General features: G+C 43.8%; 1 protein-coding gene across 2 annotated transcripts in view; it reads right to left on the bottom strand.

Annotated features, from left to right (window-relative positions):
* Nucleotides 1–259: 259 nt before the first annotated feature.
* The window catches only part of KCNJ10 (potassium inwardly rectifying channel subfamily J member 10), a 122673-nt gene continuing 112383 nt past the window's right edge, over nucleotides 260–10549 (bottom strand). For both annotated transcript variants that reach the window (XM_069726144.1, XM_069726153.1), the window contains one exon: nucleotides 260–1654. In XM_069726144.1, the coding sequence (XP_069582245.1) occupies nucleotides 518–1654 (1137 nt within the window). In that variant the 3' untranslated portion in view covers nucleotides 260–517. The remainder of the gene's footprint in view (nucleotides 1655–10549) is intronic.

The raw sequence follows: 10549 nt of genomic DNA, 5'->3' as shown, positions 1-10549 counted from the left end.
TCATGTCCTCGCTCTATAAATCTCCTGTCTGCCAGAGGTTTCCTTGTCCTCTGTCTGTAGATCTTCTCATCTCCTGTGGTTTGTGTACATTCCCTCTTATGCAAGCCCCCCCTCCCCGCCGCCAGGTTGTCTGTAGCTTCTCTGGCTAGACTGTGGCTCTGGACATCCTCTCATGGTCTTGCACCAGAATATGATTGAGGTGGTGTGAAGTGGCAGAATGTATAAATCTGCCCTCTCTTGCCTCGATAGGAGCAGGGTATGATTGAGAGACAATGATTTACTGAAGATGGATACACAGTGGAGAGCACCCCACTCATAATGTGGGACCTGCTGCTGACACTACAGTTTCTTCAGCTCCTGGACTACAGGACGAGTTTTTGTCATTGTCTGGTACCTGCAGAAACATTCACCTGGTGGACTTTCTATCTGTTCCTAGAAGGTATTAAGAAATAAGGCAGTGCATAGCAACCATGTCTCTACTACAGAATGAAAGAGTGCCCCTCTGAGCTTCTAGGCATCAGACATTGCTGATGCGGACACTTAGTGGACTCCCGTCTTTTTCAGATTTATCCCTGAATGATTCTTCCAATTTCAGTTTCTCAGGGTCTCCAAAACGGACAGTTTCGTGGAAGCAACAGGGTGGAGATACTTTAAGGACCTGATCAAACAAACTGAAGTCGGCCACATATTTTCCACTGGAAGACAGTGAAATGATAGGGCTGAATTCGTAACCCCAGAGGATCTCCTCAGGAAGGTAAGATGTGCGCACCTGGCATGTAGCACTTGTAGGTTCCACTGTCCCACTGAGAATGACAACCAGCTCGAAGTCTCCTTCTCCAGAGCGAATGGCAACATCTCTCAGTGGACTTGACTCATCCACCACGTGATAGAAGGTTAGTGGTAGAATTAAGAAGGGACTGTCGGATGAGGTGTCCACTTGAAATTCCACATTGATCTGGTTGAGGTGAACGTTCTCGCCCTCCTTGGTGACCTGTGTCTGGAGAAGCTTTCCAGTCACTTGGCATCCGATCAGTAGACTTCTGCGCATATTGGCCACTCGAATCATCAGACATAGCTTGCCTTCATGTTGAGCCACTACAGCATTTTGACTGAATTTGATGGTTTCTGCCCTTTTCTTTGGACGAGCAATTTTTGCCAAGAAGGTTCCAGTAATGAAAATTTCTAGGATTGTAGTGAGAACCAGTTGAGTGATGAGCAGCACAATGGCCAAGGGGCACTCTTCACTGATGTAACGAAAGCCATAACCAATGGTTGTCTGTGACTCCAGGGAGAAGAGAAAAGCTCCTGTCAGTGTGTGTACCTGCATGACACAAGGCGTGTGGTTTGCTGGTGCATTAAATTCCAGCAGATCACCATGGACTAAAGCCACCAAGTACCAGATGACTCCAAAAATGAACCAGGTTCCTGCAAATGTTGCGGAGAATAAAAGCAACTTGTATCTCCACTGCATGTCAATGAACGTAGTCCACAGATCCTTGAGGTAGAGGAAGCTCTTGTCAGAGATGTGGTCTATGCGCACATTGCTTCGTCCGTCCTTCGTCATCACACGTCTCCTTCTCAAGCTTGAGCCAATTAGGGGCCGACTGTCTGTCTGTGTGGTCTGGCTGTAGTAGACTTTCACTGGAGAAGTCATCTATGAATGGCAGAAAACAAAGAACCATTAGCAGGAATTATGGTGACCTCTGAAGATGGCATAGAAAGCTTAGTGGAGACTGGACAGTGTTAGTTGTGGGGTCTGAACTCTGGCTATACAGCTAAAGCTAGGAACAATATAGGGGAGATCAAATGCTGGAGCTTCATATCTGTAATACTATTTATACTATTTAGGGACACAGTTTGTCCTGTTTTGGATTGGGCTACCTTCCGTCAGGCACTGAAGTCATGGTTTTGCTGCTTTCATACCCCTTCCTCACATGGAGGAGCTACCATGAACCCTTACTCCTGGACACAGGACTACTGGATTGTTCTGATGAAGCCGGGGCTGAGAAGAGGCTATGAAATGTAATCGAACCTACACTTCTGGCTAATTCTTATACTTGGCCCCATGCATCTGTAATGTCTGGGTACAATCACCTTGCAGATGAGCCTGGTCCAATTTGGGGAATGACTTGCTCTTCTAATGGCATTAGAGAGCCCAGTGTGGCGTTGAGCCCTATTCTATAGTCTAACGGCTACAAAGTTCATAATTTCTGAACCCTTCCTTACATACTAAGGGACATCAATAACCAGGTCTGAAGCAGAAACGCTTGCTTCACAACGTGTCTGGTCTATAGGGTGAAGTATTTCCTGTTGTGTTCTACTGTACAACTATATGCCATTTGTCAGCAATTGGTCAAAAAGCACCTTCATCTGAAGGTTGTTACACTGATAATCATAGTCAACATGCTACCAAGCCTACATGGATCTCCACAGTGTGGACAGGTGCCAAGTCCTGCTGGAGAATGAAATTTCCATCTCCAAAAAGCTTGTCGGCAGAGGGAAGCATGAAGTGCTGTAAAATTTCCTGGTAGACGGCTGCCCTGACTTTAGTCTTGATAAAACACAGTGGACCTACACCAGCAGATGACATGGCTCCCAAAACCATCATTGATTGTGGAAACTTCACACTAGACTTCAAGCAGCTTGGATTGTTAGTCTTTCCACTCTTCCTCCAGACTCTGGAACCTTGATTTCCAAGGTCTAGTGTGAAGTATCCACAATCAATGATGGTTTCGGGAGCAATGTCATCGGGTGTAGGTCCATTGTGTTTTATCAAGACTTAAAGGGACTCTGTCACCTGAATTTGGTAGGACTGGTTTTGGGTCATATGGGCGGTGTTTTCAGGTGTTTGATTCACCCTTTCCTTACCTGCTGGCTGCAATATTGGATTGAAGTTCATTCTCTGTCCTCCATAGTACACGCCTGCGCAAAGCAATCTTGCCTTGTGCAGGCGTGTACTATGGAGGACAGAGAATGAACTTCAATCCAATATTGCATGCAGCCAGCAGGTAAGGAAATTGTGAATCAAACACCCGAAAACTCCGCCCATATGACCCAAAACCAGTCCCGTCAAATTCAGGTGACAGAGTCCCTTTAAGTCAGGGCAGCCGTCTACCAGGAAATTTTACAGCACTTCTTGCTTCCCTCTGCCGAAAAGCTTTTTGGAGATGGAAATTTAATTCTCCAGCAGGTCTTGGCACCTGTCCCCACTGCCAAAAGTACCAATTCCTGGTTTAAAAACAACAGTATCACTGCTTGATTGGCCAGCAAACTTGTCTGACCTAAACCCCATAGAGAATCACCAGACCCAACAATGCAGACAAACTGAAGGCTGCTATCAAAGCAACCTGGGCTTCCATAACACCTCAGCAGTGCCACAGGCTGATCCCGTCCATGCTATGCTGCATTGATGCAGTAATTGCTGCAAAAGGAACCCCAACCAAGTATTGAGTGCATTTACTGAACATACAGTACTGTAAGCCAACTGTTCGGATTTTAAAATCATTTTTTCAAGCTGGTGTTCTAAAGTATTTGAATTTACTGAGACAATGACTTTTGGGTTTTCATTGGCTGTAAGCCATAATCATCAACATTAACAGAAATAAACACGTGAAATAGTCATTACAAACAGAATGACCTATCTAATGAGTTTCACTTTTTGTATTGAAGAACTGAAATAAATTAACTTTTTGATGATATTCTAATTTTGTGAGATGCACCTGTATGTAAGCACCACACCTGCAGAAATTATATCTCGAACTTTTATGTGAGCATGCTGCAGCCATGACAGGGTTGAAGCTTTTAGAACGGGCTACTGGTGGGTGTGAAAGCCCACATAACTACTTATGCATTCACTTCACCTAAACTAAAGCCAAAATAGTGAAGCCCTGAATTGTAGTACATGGTCCTGATTTATTATAGACCATTCCTAGAGTAACCAAACACATCAGTCTACAGTGCCCTGCATCAAAGGTCCGTACAATGTTCTGCCACTTAATCTTATATCATCTTCACCCACCACCGAGTGCCCTAGGGCCCTGCTGTCAGATTTCCAGATGTGAGCCAATGAATCCTCAAGCTAATGGTGACTGCATAGCTCCAGTTACACCTGTGGCAGAAGCTATTAGATATGAATATGTCTGCGCAGTCTCATAGTTCCTGAAGTTTCCAAGCCAGAACCCCACAAACAGTATGATCATCAATTTGTACGTCCGTCTGAGAAAATAAACCTGTCCCAATTTGAAAGATGCATCCTACAATTTAATAAGACCAGCCTTGCCAAGGTGTGAGCAGCCTCAGAACTATAGTCTGTAAATGCTCCCTCAAGATTGCAATTACTGCTGCTGAAGAGCTAGATGATCTGATCAGTTGTCTCTGCCTATAGTCCACCATGTGCATAAAGAGACTGATCTGCCCGTATGGACAATCCATTGATGATCTTCATAGCTGTTTGGAAGAGACTAGAACAACAATTTGGCAGGCCTGATGCCATAGGGAATTTGCTGTTCAAGCAAATGAAAGATTTTGCAAGTGTGTCTTGTAAGGACCAAGAGCTCCATGACCTACTCTTACTGCAGGAGCTATCCGAAGTAGACTCTAACCAGACTAGTAGACTCTAACTAGACTAGAGAAACCACAGCAGTCCAGTGTCTGTGAAATAGACTGATGTCTCAAACCCACAAGCAACCAGGATTAAGATTTTCAATTGCCTATGTTCCTATTCCTAAAAAGCCACATCCAATCAAGACTTGCATTGACTTCAGAATGAATGCAAATGGATTTTAATGAAATGTCGTACATTTCATAAATGGCACTTTGGTACAGACTGTAAAACTATTAAGTGCATGGAGTGCAGTTGTGAGAACCATGTGTCATCCTGCCATTCCTGCGTATACATAAGATACGCCTGCAAATCCATGGAATACAAAGTGCTATGTTTGGCCAAACCTTGATCTAAGTTGGGTTATAGTAGGCCACGTCTATAGATAAATGAGGAGTTCCAGGTCAGCTTCTTATCTTTAAGATTCATCTTACCAAGAGGTGGCAGCCTCGTCCATACCATTACTGGGAGAAAGAGAAGCTGAGCAACAAAGAGTCAGCCTGACCCCTAAGATTACATGGACATGTTCCTGTTGTGCGATGACAGCCTTGGGTTAAGTGTTCGACTGCACAAGTGTAGATGACAAGTTTGCATCTGAAAAAGACCATAAAGAATGCTTTCAAGATGATTGCAACAGTCATGTAAGCACTTATACCTCTTCATTCTCCCAGAACCAAATTGCCAAACTACAACAAGCAACCGCTAGACCTTTCTCTTTAATCCACAAGAGGGAAGGAGAGGTGGGATGAAGTTAGACTTCATATAGAATATATTTAATGTAGATGATGCAGAATCTGTCCAACCCCTACAGGAAGACGTATGCTGGTCCATTGCATGTTCTGCAGTGTATCACACTCTCAAGCCCATTGAAATCGGAATGGTGGTCAGTTCAAGTGCCTTGTATGAATGCGATTCTCAACAATCTGTTCTTCTCTGGCCATACCTTAACTTATAGTTGTGCTAATTTACTTTTTCTAGTATTGGCTGACCTCCAGAAAATGTTTATTGTCCTGGAAGACCAGACAAACTGCTTATGGTTGTGTCACAAGGACAATGATGTCCACAACAAAGTCCTGAAATACGAGATGAAGGAGCATATCTTCAGCAACAGCCCCTCTCGCATTGTAGGAATCTATGTACCAAGGACAACCCAGGAAGGTGAGAAGAGGCAGGAGCCCTTAAGTTGTGCAATCACTTGAAGCACCGCATTTCAGTGCGTGAGAATAGAAATATAAACTGCATAGTAATATAGCTCTGAAGCAAGCAGTGCACTGATTCAATCGTAGGAGATCGGGCCTGAGACAGAGCTGATAGACTTTAAGACCAGGCTTGTAGATGAAGAATACCAGAGAGCAAAGGAACGTGTGCAGGACGCTACAACAAAGGATACAGGGTCCCACAAGAAGGAAACCTGAGTATGCATCAGATTCCATAAACAGGGGCACTTAACAAAAGACTACAATATGTAAAGCAGATCAACGAAGCAAAAGATCAAAGCTCTTATCCAAGTGCCAATGACTTTGTCATTTCACCATTCTGGGTATCAGACATTTCAAGGCTGGCACATCAGCTCTGGAGTAACAAATCACATGACAACCGATCAGAAGATTTTTCACAGAACTTGACTTAAATGGCAAGTAACAATCTGTACTGCTGATGGAAGATGGTTAAATGTAGATGATAGCTGATATGGAGTCCTCATGTGCCCCAATAAAAATGGGCAGAATTTATCCATGTCAGTAAAAGATGTGTTGTATGTTTCCAGTGCAGAAGGAGGACTGTTACTGTAAAGCACATGACTGATAAATTACTCGCTGTAAAATTAACAGCTGACAGGTGTCCTATCATGGATGGCAAGGGATGATTGCTAATGCCAAAGCAGAGAACCACTTATATATGCTTGTTAACTTTTGAAGTCGTAACACCGAGAAAGAAAGGTCAATGAATTAAGCAAATCACAGGATTGATAACTATTAATCATAAATACATAATAAAAATAACTGAAGCAACATTTTCAAAACATCTCAATTTATTCATTTTTGCGAATGTGCATCGTGCAGAAATAAATGCACCTGCATCTGAATGCACTTGGGCACACAAATCATTAAGATCCATTGTTTACAGATCCCTTTGTAATTGACCACGAATAACGTCCCAGATATGCACGATGGGAGACAAGTCAGAAGATGCTGCAGGCCATGGTGGCACATTTAGACCACAAATGATTTTCACATAAGCACAAGCAACACTAGGCCTGTTGTTATTGTGTTGCGAAACAGAGAAAATGGTGTAGCTGAAGGGCAGAATGAAGCCTTGACTGAAATGATCAGATGTATGCTGACATATTGTGAACCACCTCAAAAATAATTTGTTGAAGTCACAACTTTTCCAACTGTTTCTCCAGAACGTCTAATAAAAACCCAACAGGAGCTATGGTACAGAATCGGAAACCTCAAAACAGACCACTGAAGTAACGCTGTTACTAATAATTACTAAGTGCCTGAAAGATAAAAGAATGGCATTAATGGAAATAAGAACAAACTGACTGATCAGACAATTTCTGAATAAATGATTTGAAGTCGACACAAACCAAAACACTACAAGTGATCACATACAACCAAATCGAGATACAGAACCAAAGCGTTCAACAAGAGAAAGTAAAGGTGAACCACCTGTACGTCTGGTATGAGATGCCCAGTTGTATGAACCCACAAAATACATCACAGGTTTCAGAAGAGGAAAGCCAATAAATGGATAAAGGCAGATATATAGAGGATGAAATTAAATCCTGGCAAAACACCCTTGAACATCTGGCACGCACACACATGGTAAAGGGTTACTCCAAAAAGCAAGCATATTGGTTAGAAGTTTTTTTTTTCTAGTCCTCCATGACGGCACCATAGGAGGATACCCCCCACCCTAATAGGGACAGGAAACAGGTCAAATAGCTCTCCAACCACCCCCCGCTTCCTCCAGTGTGTTTTTTTTCTTTCCCTATAGGGCATGAGGAGGTCCTCCCGAAGTGCGCTGTGGCTTCTAATTTTACATGTTTAAGCAGCTGAGTGATCGCTCCGGCCTTCCCCTCCTGTAAGCTGCTCCTGTCTCCCCTGAACACAGGACTTTCCACCTTTCTTGCACCTTTGGGTAAAGCAGGGCGGCATGAGTCGGGGCCTCTTTGATCTCCCTGGATATTCCGGTTGCATAGTGGATGGAACGCACCGCTGGAAGAACTCACTGGGGGATTCAGGAGCGCTTGACTACATCTGCGCTTGGCCGGAGGCATGAAATTTTGGTGTGTTCCTGGGTGGCGGGCACCATTGGATACCTGGGAACGCCTTCAGCTGCAGGCATTCGACAGACCAGAGAGGGGGAGAATTATCCTATCAGGATGGCACGCTGGGATCTCGGCTCCTACTTAAGGAGCCGAGATTGAAGAAACTACAAGGTAGGACCTTTGTTATGATGGAGGTTGATTGTGCTTCTTGCTCTGCATCTGCAGAACTCGGCACGGTCCCAAACCCATTAAGTAACTGGCTTTGGTGTCTCTTTATTTTTGGAGCAAGAATTCCCTATAGGGATTTATACTTATTGTTCTTCTCTCCTCTTTGTTTTAGAGAGACGAGTATCCTCCAAAAAGCAAAGACAAATTGTCCCATAAATGTGCCATCTGTCTTAAAATAAAAAAAAACAAAAAACTACCTTTCCACAAGAAACTCGTGTTAGAATTGCACAGACAAGCTTGTTAAAGAGGAACAGCCCTCTTTAATGGAACAGTCATCCTTGGCCTCAGTTTCCCAGTCCTTCACAGTAACACTTTCAGGGGCTTAAAAGAGGAAAATATCCATTGAAGACTATGACTGACTGTCAGGACGGTCCTGGATCCTTCTCTGAAGAGGCAAATCTGTTTTAGGGGCTGAACAGTCCTAAAACAGTAAAAAAAAAAAAATACGCTAATTTTTTGTCATTATATGGAGGAATGTCTGACGGCGATGAGAACCACTATGAATGTGGAGGAGGAAGGAATTGTTCAGGACAAAATGTTTGGTTGTCTCAAAACCCAAATGAAGCTAGTATTTCCTGTACATGAAAATGTACAAAAATTTATACTGGAGGAGTGGGAACCTCTGGAGAAGCGCTTAGTGACACCTACAGAGCTGAACGAAAGATTCCCACTTTAAGAGAAGATATCCAAATGCTGGACAGAAGTACCAAAAGTGGATATCCAAGTAGACCTTCGGGATGCGTACTTTCACATCCCCATTTAACTAACACATTGAAAATAACTAAGGTTTGTGGTGTCTCGGGAATGGCAGATACATCCTTATCAATTCAATGTCAGCACCCCAGGTGTTCACCAAAATAATGGCAGAATAGCGTCCATCCGGAATAAAGATGTGTTGTGCCTTACCTCGACGACCTTCTGCTCCTAGGGCAATCAGAAGCAATCGTTGAAGGCCACATACAAGAAGTCCTGCATCTTCTTACATCGCTGGGATGGTTAATTATCAGAAATCCAATTTGATTCCTTCCAACAAAAGAATCTTCTTAGGAATAATGTTCGATTCGCAAGACCAGATGTCTCGACTGCCAATGGAGAAAGAAATCCTGAGGCGGACCAAGATAACTTTGTGAGATCAGAAAAGAATATCCCTGAGGATGGCAATGTTATCAGCACTAGGTTCCGTGACTTCTTGCATCCCAGCGGTAGCTTGGGCACAGGTCCACATAAGTTTGCAACCCCACATTCTATCTTGCGGAGATGGTGCCTCGTGATCCCTAGGACGCACTACCCACTTACCAGACCGATTTAAGAGCATTCCTCAGCTGGTGTCTCAACCCGAAGAACCTGAGCAGAGGAGTTGTCTGGGATCAGAATCCCCTATCAACCATCACAACAGATGCCAGTTGGAAGAGGTTGGTGAGCCACAATCTCTAATGCCGCATTCCAGGAGATGTGGTCCCACGATATCAGTCTTCGCTCTTCCAACTTCAGAGAGTTGAAGACGGTACAGTAAGCACTGAAGGCTGCGGTGGACTTGATAAAGGGAACCCATATAAGAATTTACTCGGACTATATGACCGAAGTGGCTCGTCTAAGACATCAAGTTAGTAGCAGACAAAAAAAGCCTAGAAACAATTTCAGGCAGGATTTATGCTTGGGTAGAACAACATGTGTTCTCCCTGTCTGCTTTTCATCTAACGGTCTACCAATGTCCGAGCAGACTTCCTCAGCAAGAAGACTGTTTACTCAGGAGTATGGAGCTTAAATGGCAAAATATTTTGGGTGCTAACAGAGAAAAGGGGTCTCCTGGAACTAGATCTGCTACCTGTCAGAATACAAAAGCGGGCAAATGTTTTTTGCATCTAGAGAAAAGTATCTGCTGAGCAGTAGATGCATTCACTTCAAATTTGGATTACGCCTCGCCTTCATTTCTCCTACCAAAAACATTGTGGAAAATCAGGAGGGACAAAACAAGAAGAATACTAGTAGCACCTCATTGTTCAGGGCTCCAAACCAGCTTCTTCTTGGCCAATCTAAAAATAGATGGATTCTTCCACTAACCAGCAGGCTTCTCCACCAAGGGCTGATTTTTTTTCACCCAGATCCTCAAGCCTTACAGCTTGCAGACTGGCTTCTGAATCCAACATCCTGAAGGCTAGCGGTCTCTAGGATAAGGTGGTAAAGACACTTCAGAGAAGCCGAGAGAAGCAGGAAGCCAGTGACCAATTCCATTTACAACAAGATATGGAAGACCTTCATATCCTGGTGTGGCTATAACCACGCCGAATATCTTACACCCAAATGTGGTGCAAATCCTTGATTTTTTTTTTTACAGAGTGGGCTGAGGATAGGTCTAAAGACTACAGGTTGCAGCCCTGAGCTCATACTTCGATCGGAGTCTGACCGACCATCGCTGTGTAAGAAGATTTGATTGCAGCCTCCGGTCT

The sequence above is a fragment of the Ranitomeya imitator genome, chromosome 1, assembly GCF_032444005.1.
Source record: "Ranitomeya imitator isolate aRanImi1 chromosome 1, aRanImi1.pri, whole genome shotgun sequence".
Lineage (NCBI taxonomy): Eukaryota > Metazoa > Chordata > Amphibia > Anura > Dendrobatidae > Ranitomeya > Ranitomeya imitator.
Note: the sequence above shows the minus strand (reverse complement) of the source record. Positions and strands in the feature narration are given on the sequence as shown.